Here is a 15487-nt window from a genome sequence, read left to right as displayed (position 1 = left end):
TTCCTGCCCTAGCTCACTACCACTTTTTGCCCTCACTCCATGTGCGCTCGCTCTCTCTGTCTCTGTCTCTCTCGTCTATACAAGCAAGAGTATAGGACCATGTATCTGCTAAAGCGTGAGCAGCCTCTCGAGCCAGCATCCCTAGAGAATGCTAACTACTCCACTCCCAACAGCAATCAGTTGCCCTTGGGTCCTCAAACAGGGGTGGGGCTTCATGAGCCCTTCCCTTATCAGAACTATGATTTTGACAGGCTTGAGCTCCTGCTGGACTTATTCACTCAGTAATAGGTATCATGAGTGTTTGTGTACAACAGCCCTCTCATATCATATAAATGCTGTTCCTCAAACATCCCTGAGCCATGAGTTAAGGTGTATGATATAGACGTCTCATTTTCAGCTCTGCATGTCACAGTATTCTACTGTATGTTCGTTGCCTTAAATAATTGTACTCTGCTTCAAAAAGTAGCTTCTGTGATGAGAGCACAGAGTCCACCCTCAGTCTTTTTCTTTGTTTTGGGGAAGGAAAGAAGTGCGGGGATAAGACAGTCTCATAGAACCTAAGCAGTTCTCAGATTTGCTCCCAATTCTCCTGCCTCCATCTCCCAGGTGTTGGAATTACAGTCATAAACTACTGTGCTCAGCCATAATTTTTAACATTTATCATTTTTAATGGTATTAAGCATGAACATGTTTTAGTATAATTTATGGATGAATTATTTCAAGAAGTATAAACATATTGATTGCAACAGCTGATAGCCATTGCTTGTTTTATGATGGATATTAAGCCCAACTTTGCATGTACATTATTCTGTTATCTCAGTTAGTCTTAGCTACCTTATGAAGCATGTTTTTATCACTTCCCCACTTTTAGAGATGACAGAAGTAACCTGTAGACAGGTTAAGTGATGACAAGATGGTGGCTCATGTCTATATTCCCTGAATTAAAGAGGCTGAGTGAGGCAGGAGCCCTACTCTGAGTTTGAGGTTAGCCTGTGTCCTAAAGTAAGTTCTAAGCCAGCCTGGTCTACAATTTTTTTTGTGTAACAACAACAACAACAACAAATTTTAGGGGGGGAAAGATTGAAATATCAAGTGACATGTTAATACCACAGCTAGTCAGGGGCACATATGATATGAAAACAGTCATCAAATTGTGTGTTGTATTTTCCATGAAAACGCTGTGCTCATTTTATTGACACTGAACTTTGATTTTCCTGTAAAGAGCTAGCATTTGAGCTTCTGAGTTCTAATACACTCTTCTCTGTGTTCACCCACTAAACTGGTCCACTCTATGTCTATTCCTCATCTAGTAGAGTAAAATGCTAAGACTGTTATGCTTTTGAAGCCACCATCCATGGCAGAGTCCTGAATTATCTGCACTGTTTGACTCACTCAGTCATTTCTGGTCTTACTTTTCAGTGGATGATTCAGGAGCCCCACAAAGCAGCAACATTCTTTGGATGCATTGGGATAGATAAATTTGGGGAGATCCTGAAGAGTAAAGCTGCTGAAGCACATGTGGATGCTCATTACTATGAGCAGAATGAGCAGCCAACCGGAACCTGCGCTGCATGCATCACTGGTGGCAACAGGTAAGCCATTATCAGCCAGGAGCACCCTGTCCTCAAAGCTGTGTACACATTTACAAAACCCAGATTACAGTTGCTAATCATTTCTGATGTTCAGAAAATCTTTCTTCCTTGTTTTACCTTAATGTGTTTAAATTTTTTTACATGCCATACATGTATACAATATGTTTGATAAAATCCATTCCCATATTCCCCCAACACACAATTTCTGCCTATCAACTTCATGTGTTCTGTTTTATTGTTATAGATACAGGTGAAATCGTACATGCATTTTCTATTTATTTGTCTTGTTTTCTAAAGATTTTTTTTGAGACAGGATTTCTCTGTGCTCTGGCAGTCCTGGAACTCACTCTGTGAACCAGGCTGGCCTTGAACTCAGAGATTTGCCTGTCTCTGTATCCCGAGTGCTGGCATTAAAAGTGTGCACCACTACCACCCAGCCTTACACACGATGTACAAGTTTAGATTTCCTTTTTAACTTTATGTATGTGAGTGTTTTGTCTGTGACTATATGTGCACCCTATGTGTACTTGCTTCCCATACTGGTCAGAAGAGGGTGTCAGATCCCTTGGAACTGGAATTACAGTTGGTTGTAAATTACTGTGTGTGTGATGGGAACCCCAATTCTAGATCCTCTGTAGGTGTAACAAATGCTCTTAACTGCTCAGCCTTCTCTCTAGCCCAGTGTTTTATGATATATGTACTTAGCATGGTGTACATGAGGGGACCAGGGACAGCTTTGTGAAGCTGTTTCTCTCCTACTGCCTTTATAAGGTTTCCCAGGATTAAACTCAAATCATCAGATTTGCATCATTAGGTTAGCTCCATTAACCACTGGGCCACCTTTTGTATTTTTAAGTTTGTTTTCTGTTAGACCTTCTTTTAAATTCATAAGGCATAGGGCAATGAAAGTTTGAGATTATCTAATATAGTCTCCTCCTTTTATAATTAGACTCAGGGAACGAAAATGTTTTCTTTGGGATTTTACATCTTATAATTTGCTGAACTCACTTTAGAAAAGAAAGAATTATCTTGTCAGCATAATCTGGTAAGAAAATATCAAAATCTGCTTATAGAAACATGTGTGCCACATAGCTTCCACTGATGCTAAACAACACCAGTCTTGCTAATACACCAGTCGGCAGCCAAGCCAAGTGCCATAGCTCACGCCTGTACAGTGCAGCATTTGAGAGGCCTAAAGAGGACACAAGCTTGCTATCCAGATCCCGTTTGTGGAGTGGTAGTGGTTTTGAGTACATTTCAGAAGTCTTTATTGTACAGATGCAGAGTGACTTCACACTATAGTAATATGAGCCCCTGGGGATGCTCTACAGCAGACGCTATTGGTACTGCTATCCTTGAAATCAACAGAAAACAAAAGACACTCAGGAAAAGAGATGGGTCAAACAACCAGAGCAGGTCACAAGGCTGGAGAGTGACTAAACATGACATTTTCCACTGTAAAATATGCTATATTAAAACAAAACAGAGAGGCCCAGATGGTGCATGCCACGGGTTGAGGGCTGCCTGCTGTCACTTTTCTAGTCAGACACGGAAAGGACTAAAATGAGTAGCTCTTCATTTTGCATCTTGCAGTGAGCTGCTTTCAAATCGTTTTCAAAATCTTGGGTGTGGAGCAGAAAAATCCAAGCACACCCCATGGAACTTTGAGCCCAGTTCATAGTAGGAAGGTCCCCCAGCCTGTACCACAAAGCAGAAAAATTCATAGAGCTGGTGGCTAGTATTGTTAATCCCAGCCCTCCTGTCTCCCAACTTAGTTGAAAATTCTTCTGCGTGTGAACATCTGATATGTCTCTCAGGGCCTGCCTTGCTTTGATTTTACTTGTTATTGTATTCCTGCAGTGTATGCTTCTAATATTATTAGCACCACGCCAGTAGGGCCTTCTTTGTCCTTTGCATGGGAAACACAAAATCACTGTCTTGTTAGAGTTTTATAGAATCCTTTGAGTTTACCTGCTTTAAATTTTGACTGACTACAAGTTTTGCATTTCTGTGTGTGTGGTTTGGTTTGTTTGATTTGAAGATACTCTGTAGATACAGCACTGGCTGGCCTGGAATTTGCTACATACACCAAACCAGTGTCAAACTTGAGTCTATCCTTATATTTCTGTGTCACACAGTGTCAAGATTGTAGGTGTACCATGCATGGCTGTGTCCTCTCTACTTAGAAATATGTAATCTGTCCTCCATCCTTTGTGCTGTTTTTCAATCCTGATCCATTCCTCTGTTGGTAAGGTTTTTTCAATTTAACATAAGTTAGAGTCATTTGGTCAAAAGTGAACCCTAATTGAGAAAGTGCTTCCCTCAGATGAACCTGTGGGCTTATCCATGGGGCATTTTCTTAATTAATGATTGGTGTGGGGGCACCCAGCCCACTGTGGCAGTACCACCCCTGGTCAGGTGGTCCTGAGTTGTACAGAAAGCTAGCAAAGCAATCTGAGATGCATGCTTATAACCTCCTCCATAGCCTCTGTATTAGTTCCTGCCCTGTCTTCCCTAAGTGATAGATGGTGACCTGGAAGTGTAAGCCACATAAACACTTTTCTCCCCAAGTTGTTCTTGGTTGTGGTATTTATCACAGCAAATATAAAGAAATTAGGACAATTCCCTTTTTTACCTTCTTTGTTTTGACTTCTGTTTTGCCTCCAGCAGAATCGGTGCTGAGGATCAGTGTGGGCAGTAGTCATAAAATATCCTACAGAGAACTTTCAAGAATAATTAGGGAACAAAAGTGATTTTCAGACCTTTCCTTTAACATGTTGTGTGTGTGTGTGTGTGTGTGTGTGTGAGAGAGAGAGAGAGAGAGAGAGAGAGACAGACAGACAGACAGACAGACAGACAGACAGTGCGGCGCGCAACTCTGCCAGGAGAGAAGACGACCACAATAGGATTCTTCTTGGAACGTACTTTATTGGAGCGCAGAAGACTGAAGATAAGATGGAGGCGAAAAGACCCCAAGCCCGACCGCGCGGGGAATATAGACAGTGCCTGGTCCGCCTATGATGTGTCATTGCTTGATTGGCTCGGCCCACACTGATGCAATTGCGTGAGCAAGACGTGTGAGCAATTGATAGGTGGATTCAAACCACTCTTGGGCCGGTAGCGAGCGTGCGCAGAAGTTGTTTACTACTAGGGACACTAGCAAATGGCGGCAACGGGCTTAGTGCCAGAACCGAGGTGCGCAGAGCGCCTTGGCGCGCTACAAGACAGAGAGAGAGAGAGAGAGAGAGAGAGAGAGAGAGAGAGAGAGAGAGAGAGAGAGGGAGGGAGGGAGGGAGGGAGGGAGAACTTGATCATCTTTAGGTGTCAGTTAATTAAATTTTTCATTATTAAAACTAAGGTCTCTGCCTTAGTTTGGATAGCTGGTTTGTTCAGCCATCCATTATTCAAATGTCCTTAGAGCTTTGTCTCTTGCAGTTTTCCTAAAAGACATTTTATTCCTTCAGTGTGATTTTCCCAATAATGATAAATGGGTCAAGTTTTACTTCTGACATCACAAAGACTAAAATAAAATTGCTAAGTTCTCTTTATATACTAAATTGCTATTTTAAAGAACAATTATTAGGTACTACAGATGTCAAGAACTCAATTTGTCTAGAGCGTTATGGCTCTGGTGACCCATGCTATTCATGCGATTGTGGCTGGTGTTGTGGCACAGTTGGTAGAGTGCCATACTGGTATGCACAGCTCTCGGGTTCCGTTCCCAGCGCTCCTGAAACATGATGTGACAAGCCATGTCACAGGAGGTGCAGACAGAGGACAAGAAGTTCAGTGCCACCCTCTGCTACATCGGGCATCCAGACTCGGCCTGGGATACATGAGACCTAGTCTGGAATTTAAGAAAGAGGATGTGAGAGCTCTGAATTGGGCAGGGGGGCTGGGGACACTCATTCCTAATACAGAAGCTGGAATGTAGATTTTTTTTAGGTAGATTTTTCTAGTATAGCTTCTAGTAAGTAAAACTTACAATTCAAATATAATTTTGTGATTAAAATAAAAGTTAAAAAGAAAGTGTTTTAATGAAAACTCCCTACGTCATGATTATGTTTTTTATAAACGAGGGCTGAGTTCAACCCCCGGCACCAAACGAAAGGAATGGTACTGATTCTTTATGTTTGATTGTATTTGAGTATATTCTTGAGGCTCCTCATATATTCCTACTTTTACTTTAATATAAACAGATGTATCATTCAGAAATAAATTAATCTGGATGAATGGTAAATTGTCTTGGAAGGGAAATTTTTTGTAGATAGAGGAACTAAACATCTCAAAGTCATTTTTCTATAAGCCATAATTCTTACTCTTTTAATTTTTGAATAATGAAAAATGCCAAATAATTTTATAGATCTTAGGTCTGAATGATAAGGGATTTATATTTATGTGAACTGTAAATAATTTTTTATTTCATTAAACTTAATTATTGGTTTAAAACTAAGCAATTTTAGTGGCACTTAATAGCTAGATTTTTAAATCTAGTATGCTGGTTAAATTTTCCAGTTATAAAATGACCCTGCCCAGGACTTTTTAGCTACAGGACCTGGTTCTTATTGATTCTAGTCCTTAAAATGTAATAGCTGCAAAATTTATTCCTCACAATAAATATGATCTATGTTTATATGTATGTTTTATAAAATTAATCCCATATTGGGCTATTAAAATATGAAATTAAATAGTCAATTATAGTCTGTTGGTCTTATTTTTATAAAGATATTTTTCTACTTTAAGAATGAAATTTTGGTTTATATAGATTTCCTATTTCAGAATGACCTAGTAGCCTATATCTTAACTGCATTTTGAACTGTATTAAGACATAAAAAGTTAACCTTATTTTGGAGTTAAAAAGAAATTCATATACCAGACTTTGAATTTTAGGTAATGCTTTGGTTGGTTATGTTGTCTCTTGGCCTATAGGCATCAGACACCTCCCACTCTCTACCGTCCGGAAATCAGCTTCTAAAGTATTGTTTATTTCTGTATAACAACCTATTATGAATAAAATGCATTTTAAAATTTCTTCGGTTTTTAGGTCTCTTGTTGCAAACCTTGCTGCTGCTAATTGTTACAAAAAGGAAAAGCATCTTGATCTGGAGAAGAACTGGCTGCTGGTGGAGAAGGCCAGAGTGTACTACATAGCCGTAAGTGCTACTTCACTTTTTGAACCATAGTCACCCGACAGGTGATAGGTGTCAGCTGATACATGCTCAAAAAACGACAGAAAGCCTTTTCCTGAAGATAATGTACCTATAGCAAGCGTGTGCTTAATTCACTATTACAATTACAGAACAGAAATAGCCTTTATAGATCTGTAATGTGTGTCACCACCTTCAAGTCTACTGCTTTAGAAATATAAATAATTTCTCAGTCACACAAAATTCCATGCTGTTAAATCAGTTTCATGAGATCTTTTGAAATAGTTTTACAAATGTATTTTTTAGCAACTTATCAAATGATATGAACATTGTGGGAAACAGAAATATAAGTATGCACTATTAGCTGTTTGAGCTTATTTGCCTAAAAAGAATCCTAATTGCTATTTATTCCATAGTAACTATTATGACAACTTTTAATTTAACATTTCAGAAACATTGATTGCGACAAATCTCTTAAATCTGGAAATAGGGCAGCATATAATTTGAGTTCTCTGACATATAAATAATTGGTTAAGAATTAACATCTAAAGCGAAAGTACACTAAAGAATCTCTTGAATGGACCACCCCGCGATTATCTTGCTGTTACATGAATTGAACATGGCCGCTCAAACAGGAGTGTGTACCTGTTACCAAGTAGCAGGATCTCACTTCATACACAGTCGTATCGAACAGTTGCTGCCGCTCTACCATCTGAGCTGTGTGAAACAGCTGGGAGGGCAAGTGTGAAATCGATTATCCTGTAGATACGTGTTTATTGGGAATATAATCATTTGCTTCAGTCTCGTGTTAATGTCTCCTACAGCATGTTTATGTGCCTTGCTGTAGGCTTACAATATTGTTATTGATTCTCTGCGTGCTGGTTCCTACCCTTTATAACTGCCACATAAATGCTTACATTGGGATTACATAATGGAAAGTAATACTACATCTTCAGCCATCATGTGAGACTTTCTATCTTGATTATTTCATTTCTGAAAAGGGCTTAAGTTTTAACAGTGTGTTTTTATAGTGTTGTTATTTTTGTTTGCAATAACATCTCACACAGACTAGCTGCAAACTCTTATGGTCTTTCTAACTCAGCCTCCCAGTTGCTGGGACGTTAAGTATCATTCACATCAGCGTATCATTTAACTGCTATATCAAGCCTTTTGGTGTACAAAATCATGATTTTCAAAATGTATGCCACCTAAAATTTAGCATAATACATGCATATTACTTGACTATTAAACTGTAAGTGTATTCTATTTTAAAATACAACTGTAAACTACAGTTGACTGTATTTCAGAGTCTCATAATAGAATTCTGTGTATCGAGTAGTGGGTGCATGATGTAAAACTCCCAAAGAGTCATTAAAAAAAGTTAAATTAAAAAAAAAAAATAAAGTGATACCAAGTATGAGGTGTGTGGGGTGTGGACAGTGTGGTGTGTGAGTCACACCAAGTATGAGGGTGTGTGGGGTGTGGACAGTGTGGTGTGTGAGTCACCTTTGTCTGCTCCACGTGCCCCATCAGCAGGACATTGGTGCTCATTCACTGTCACCCAGGACATTGTTGGGCTCTTCTTCTTGCATCCATTTCTCTTGGTGATTAATGTCTTTTTAATGTTGGCTATACTGACTTCTTATTATATTACTTTGTAACCCATTGGGAAAAGCAAGCTTTATCACATATGTCATTTCTAGGGCACTTTGAGTGCTGGCTTTACCCCTCCTTAATAGTAGTTGTGTTTGTCTGTTTGACATTTGCCTAATAATTGTTATCTCTCTATAGTGGAAACACCCCTCCCCTCTGAATGTTCTTTGTGTTTCTGTAAATCTCCTTGAGGTTTATTCTGGGATACAGTTATTTGTAGCAAGTACTGTACTTTGGAATCTTACTCTTAGAATTTTTTTTAGGTCAGTTCATAATAGTACTTACCTATGACATTAGTTCTTGACCAGTGGCAATTTTGTCCCTTAGGGATGTTTGGTAACATCTGAAGACAGCTTTTTGTTTGTGATGGCCAGATGGTTCCTGATGGAAACAGAACAGGGCAAGTTTCTTACCATCTTAAGACCATGTGACAAGATGCCACAATAGAAAGTATTACCTTTTAAAGTACCAGTAAATCTATCATTAAGAAAACTTGTGCAGCTGGAGAGATAACTCGGTGGTTATGAGCACTGGCTTCTCTTCCAGATGTCCTGAGTTTAACTCCCAGCAACCACATGGCTTACAGCCATTTATAACTATAGTCCTAAAGTATCAGTTACTCTCTTCTGCTACATAGACAATCATGCAGACAAAGCACTTGAATACATAAGCAGTTTTAAAAAGAAAAAGAAAACTTGTAGGTCTGGAAATATAGGTAATTGTTAGAGCACATTTATTTACAACATAAAGATGTAGGTTCAATTCCCATAGCCCCTAGGGGATTTCCACAGAACCCTCTTCCTAGTTCCATATTTCTCTACGAGGCCTTTGATACTCTCTGGTTTGTCAACTATAACGTCTCTGGTGTCTCAGACTGCTCATTCTCTCTCTCTCTCTCTCTCTCTCTCTCTCTCTCTCTCTCTCTCTCTCTGTGTGTGTGTGTGTGTGTGTTGGTGGTGGTAGTTGGCATCGGGTTGCGATAGTTTGAAGGTAATTGGCCCCCATAAGTTTATAGGAAGTGGAACTATTCGGAGACGTGGCTTTGTTGGAGTAAATATGGGCTTGTTAGAGGAAGTGTGTCACTAAGGGACGGTCTTTGAAGTCTCTAATGCTAAAACTACACCCAGTGACACAATTTACTTCCTGTTGCCTGTGGATCAAGGTGTAGAATTCTTAGCTCCTTCTCCAGCACCATGTCTGCCTACATGCCTCCATGTCTAGCCATAATGATAATGGACTAAACCTCTGAAACTGTAAGCCACCACAATAAAATGTTTTCCTTATAAGAGTTGCTGTGGTCATGGTGTCTCTTCACATCTCTAGAAACCCTAACTAAGACAGAAGTTGAGGGTATTTGGTTGTTCCTTGTTTTTTATTTTGTTTTGGTGGAGATGGTGGTGGTGGTAGTGCTGGTGGTATTTTCTTTAACATAGTTTTCATCGCTGAACCTTTTTCCAATTTGTTTGAGACACAGAGTCTTTACAAGTAACTCTCCCTTGAATGTACCTGGCATCTTTTCTCCCTTTGTGCATTGTAGACTATACAGTCTCGTCACAGTAAATTTCGATAGTTGTAGATTACCCTATTTTACCTTCTTTCATTACTGTCTAATTGCTTTTAAGATGTGAATGTAAATCTGTATTGGTTGGAAATAGAGGTTTCTAATTTTTCTCTCTTTAGATGATTCTTTTTATCCTGCAAGATTACCTAAATAATTTTTCTTTGGATTTAATCTGTAATAACTGCATCATGTTTTATCTCTATGCTCATTCTGTACTGCCTTCTCCCGGAACATGGTGCTCATTCAGCTGCAGATTTAGTTTTCTATTAATTCTTTCCTTGTCCCCAATTTTCTTTCCTTTTTCCTTTATATGTGAGAGTGTCATAAAATTATAAAACAGCCATTAGTATATATATATTAGGCATGATTGAAACAGAACTCAAAGTTTGTGTCAAGAAAATGGCCTTTGTTTTGTCTTGATGTTGATTCAATCTCTGAAACACTGTCAAAATATTCTAGCTCCTATAAAATTTCTGTATAATTTTAAAATAAATGAGAGCTCTTTACTAAGATATAATTGTTCATATATGCTTAATTACTAATGTAATAATTTTGTAATATTTCTCTTGCTTTAATTTTACTGTCAGTATAGTACGGTTTTATTTATAAACCTATGTATTATTTCTAATAAATTATTTTTCTGAAGAAATTTCCAAGTTTAAAATCTAATAAAAAAAACAACTAAGGACTGGGGAGATGTCTCAGTACTTAAAGACACTTGAGATGCAGACCCATAACCAGATAGTCGGCAGAGTTCCAGGAATCCTGCAGAACAGTGCAGAAAGGAGTGTACAAGTCAGAGGGATCAGGGACACCACAAGAAAACTCCCAGAATCAACTAACTGGGGCTCACAGGGGCTCACGGAGGGAGACTGGTCCAGAAACCAGGGGTTCCATGGACTGACCTAGCCACTCTGCATATATGTTAGAGCTGTGTAGCTTGGTTATTTTGTGGGACCCCTAACAGTGGGAAAGTGGGCTGTCTATGACTCTTTTACTAGTTTTTGGGACCCTACTCCCCATACTGAGTTGCCTCAATACATGGGGAGGTGCTTAGTCTTACTGCAAATTTATATACCATGTTTTGTTGATATTCATGGGAAACCGGCTCTTTTCTAAACAGAAATGAAAGAGAAGTGGATTCAGGGGTGTGAACAGGGTGGGTGGGCTCGGAGGAGAGAAAGGAGGGAAAACCGCAGCTAAGATATAAATTAAATAAATAAATATATTTACAAAAAAAAAAAAGAAACTTGGAGGTGGAGAGACTCGTGTTCTTCTTATGACTCGGGTTTAGTTCCCAGTGCCTACATAGCAGCTTGTAACTGTCTTTCACTGGGATTTGGTGCCTCCAAGAGCATAACATGCATTTGTACCTACAGACAAAAGATTCATACATACACATAAAATCATAATCTTTAATAGAAAAGAACTTATCCTATCTCATGCTTAGTTTTTTTGTGGGGAGAGGTTTATACTTTAGGGACAGTCAAGCGGTAGTGGGTATTTATCTTTAAGTTACTCATAGACTGGAGCAGGAGATTCACAAGTTCAAGACTATGCTGGACAACATAGTGACACCATAATTAAGTAGGCTGATGGTTGGTACATGGTTTGGTTGGTTTTTGGTCTAGTAACCACCCGGGCAGCCCTGGAACTCGCTCTGTAGACCAGTTTGGCCTTAGAGCTCTGCCTGCCGCTGTCTCCCGAGTGCTGGGATTAAAGGGGTGTATCACTACCTCCCAGCTTGTTGTTGTTGTTGTTTTAAAGAAAAATCTTTGCTTTTAAAAAGATATTCATGGGGGGCTAGAGAGATGGCTCAGAGGTTAAGAGCACTGACTGCTCTTCCAGAGGTCCTGAGTTCAATTCCCAGCAACCATATGGTGGCTCACTGCCATCTATAATGAGATCTGTGGTGCCCTCTTCCAGCTTGCAAGCATACATGGAAGGAATGTTGTATACATAATAAATAAATAAATCTTTTAAAAAAAGATATTCATGACCAAATGGTAGTGGCTCATGCCTTTAATCCTAGCGTTTAGGAGGCATAGGCAGGCCGTTCTCTGAGGTCAAGGACAGCCTGATCTACAGAATGAGTTCCAGGACAACAAGGACTAAGAAGAAAATTCCCAACTCAAACAAAAAAAAAAAAAAAAAAAAAGAGGCAGAAGAAAAGGTATTTATGGTAGCTTGATATGTGTAGAATGCTTGTGTGCCTGACACACATTGTTGTACTCAGCTTGCAGGTAGAGTTGAGAGTATCAGAAAGTCAATCAACTTGGGGAGGAGAGAATTTATTTCAACTTACAACATATAAGTCCATCACTGAGGGAAGCCAGGGTAGGAACATGGAGACAGAAACTGATGCTGCTTACTGTCTTATTCTTCACAGCGTGCTCAGCCTGCTTTGTTATATCACCCAGGACCACCAGCCCAGTGAGCTATTCCCACCCCAAGTCAGTCAGGGCATAATAATAGGTATAAATCCCAGGTCCTTGAACCTGAGAAACAAGTGACATACCACCAAATGTGATTGAATATATTTATTAGCTCTCTGGAAGCATTACTGAGATGGCATGAACCCTGTCTCGAAAAAAAAAAAAATTAAAAAAAAAATAAATAAAAAATTAGTCTAAGGATTCACATTTCAAATATTGTTTGTAGTAATTTGGTCTGGTAACATTGGTTAAAAAGTTAAAATGTGTATGTAATAAAATGGAGAATTGTTGTTTTTAAAGACTTACCTTTTGGCAGTATATCCTAAAAGATGCATTTCAACTGATGCATGATTTTAAACATAGCCGTCATCTTGGTTATGTCCCAGCTGAAGATATTTTACCTGGTGCTCTTTCTGTTCTGAAAGATTTGGAGCAGTAGCTGTGAGAGCAAATAGATCTGTCTTGTCACAATTAAGAGTAACTGAAAAATGTAAAAAGATAAACATAACATAAATATGATTTAATATGTGTTTGGTATTTGCTTCCCTTCTCTTCAGAATCTAGCAAAGCTTTACTAATTTATAGACTCTTATTTGAATTCATTGCTTTAACCTTATTAAATCATAGAAAGGTTTTTTAATACCACCTTTTGAAGACTAAACTCATAATAATATACTTTGGCAGGGAAGGTGAACTGGTGGATCTTTTTAAAAAATTTAAGATATCCTGTGAATGATAATTGATTAAATAATAGGTCATACTTTTCTATAAAATATTTAAAAAGAATCCAAAGTGCCTCTTGAAATCTAGTAATTAATCTTTGTAATATTCATCTGAGATTCTTAAAGAAGTGGGGCAGTTGAACTACACTTGACCTTTCATCCCAAATGGCAGGTTTTTCACATTTATGTGTTAAAATTTTCCATTGTCTTGGTCGAATTGATGTTTTCTGTATAGAGACTTGCCCTGATTTTCTTCACTCTAGTTTTTTTTTGAGTGTCTAATACTGCCTCCTTGAACTTATTAGTCTTTAACTGGTTACGTTAAGACTTTATCTGAAAATGTCCTTGCAGGTCACCTTAAGGTATACTACATATAAAATTTAGAAGAATAAGTCAGGTATAAACTGTATGTCTGTAATCCTTGGCCTCTGTAATCTGCGGTATGCTGGTTAAATTTTTAATTAAGTTTATATAAGCTAGAAGAAACTAGTGTGAGGGAATTTCCCAGCTGATGAGCAGGAGGGCAGTCAGTAGAACAGTTTTGATTAATGATTGATTTGGGAGAGTCCAGCCTACTGTGGGCAGTACTAGCCTTGAGAGGGATTCCTGGGTTGTATACCAAACAAGCTAAATGAGCAATGGGAGTACATCTGTAAGTAGCATTTTCCCATGACCTTTCTTCAGTTCCTGCTTCTAGGTTTCTCCTTGGGTTGCTGCCCTGACTTCCCTCAATGGTGGCAGTATATCAACCTAGATAAACCCTTTCCTCCTCCTCGAGTTTTTGGTCATATTCTTTATCGCAGCAATAGAAAGCAAACTAAGCAGGGGAAGGGGGTGGCAGCTCACATCTTCAGTCCCAGCACTTGGGAAACAGAGACAGGCGGATCTCTGAGTGTTTGAGGCAAGCCTAGTCTACAGAGTGAATTCCAGGACAGCCAACCTTCTCAGGGTTTCAAGAGGCCAACCTGGGCAATGTGGCATCATTCCATGTATCCATTTATTCACTTTTTTTCCAAAATAAGAAATGAATGAAAAGTGAATGAATATATGAGCAATGAAATGAAATAGATGGGGTTGTTTCATTTCGAGTGTTTGTTGTTAATGTATATATAACTTGACAACAAACGAATCTGCCATTCAGGGGTTTAGAAATTTATATGTCAAATTAGCATCTCTGTAAGTAATGGCCCAAACTATGAAGTGTGAGATGAATGTAACGTGGTAGATAATGGACGGGAACGGGTTTAAGTATTTCTCTTCTTAATCGCAAGGTCTCATTGTGTCGTCCAGGTTCCCTCAAAATTGCAGCAGCTCTCCAGCCTCCCCAGTGCTGGGACTGTAGGCGTGTACCCGTCACATACAAGCTCTCCAGCCTCCCCAGTGCTGGGACTGTAAGCGTGTACCCGTCACATACAGTTATCGTTTTTTAATTTTCATAGTTTCCTTAGAATATTTTTGGCAAGTTAAATACCCCATACCCCCAAGTATGACCTTGAACTTTGTACCCTTTTGCATCCACCTCCCACCTGCTTGCATTGCAGTCTTGACCAGTTTAGGACATGCTGGGACCCAAACCCAAGGCTTCATGCTTGCAAGATAAGTACTCACCAACTGAGCTACAGCCACAGCCCCTCAGCAGTTTGAATTCTGTCCTTACCATTTTCATAGAGAAATGCCTTGTGATCTCTTTAATAGATACAGATTTTCAAGTTAGATAAAATTTTGATGCCTATGATTTTTCTTTACTGTTTTTGACAGCTATCAAAAGTAAAATTGTCTACTGCAATGGAAAGGAAATCTTTGCTAATATCAATGTCAATATTCAATTAACAGGATAATCTATTTACCTACTTAGAACGAGTAAGGTTTTCTTGGCTGTAAAACCTTACAATCTAAATGTAGGTTCTAGGTTTATGGCATTATAATGAAGGTTTAGACTTTCATGTGAGGTTGGAAATCATGCTATGTAGTGGTCTCATTTCTAAGAGTTAGTTACACATAAGGCCCCAAAGTAATTAGTAAATCATCGACTCAGATACCTTGGCTTCTATTTAATTTCAGTATTTCGGATCAACAAGAAATAGCTTGAGAAAACCAATTGTTTGTTAAATCTCTGTAATAAATATGATCAAGAGAGAAAATGTATAAACTTGACAAGACAGTATATTTTATGGATTAGTTGTTTGCCTTTGTAAATGTATATAAATTGAACAAAAAATAGCACTAAATATTGGCAGGCTGTATTCCACCATATTTACTGAGCATATTATAAAATTTTTATAGTTCAGTATGATTTAATCAATAACTTCTGTTGTCTCTGTCTTCCAGACAAATGGAATTCAATCAATTTTAACAGTTTTATTGCAGTATCTATGTA

The 15487-nt window shown here is 38.6% G+C and overlaps 1 protein-coding gene across 3 annotated transcripts in view; it reads left to right on the top strand.

Annotated features, from left to right (window-relative positions):
- The window catches only part of Adk (adenosine kinase), a 390903-nt gene that overhangs the window by 177688 nt on the left and 197728 nt on the right, over nt 1-15487 (top strand). For all 3 annotated transcript variants that reach the window (XM_057786610.1, XM_057786612.1, XM_057786611.1), the window contains 2 exons: nt 1420-1592; nt 6637-6745. In XM_057786610.1, coding sequence (XP_057642593.1) covers nt 1420-1592; nt 6637-6745 — 282 coding nt within the window. The remainder of the gene's footprint in view (nt 1-1419; nt 1593-6636; nt 6746-15487) is intronic.

Source organism: Chionomys nivalis, chromosome 12 (genome assembly GCF_950005125.1).
Source record: "Chionomys nivalis chromosome 12, mChiNiv1.1, whole genome shotgun sequence".
Lineage (NCBI taxonomy): Eukaryota > Metazoa > Chordata > Mammalia > Rodentia > Cricetidae > Chionomys > Chionomys nivalis.
Note: the sequence above shows the minus strand (reverse complement) of the source record. Positions and strands in the feature narration are given on the sequence as shown.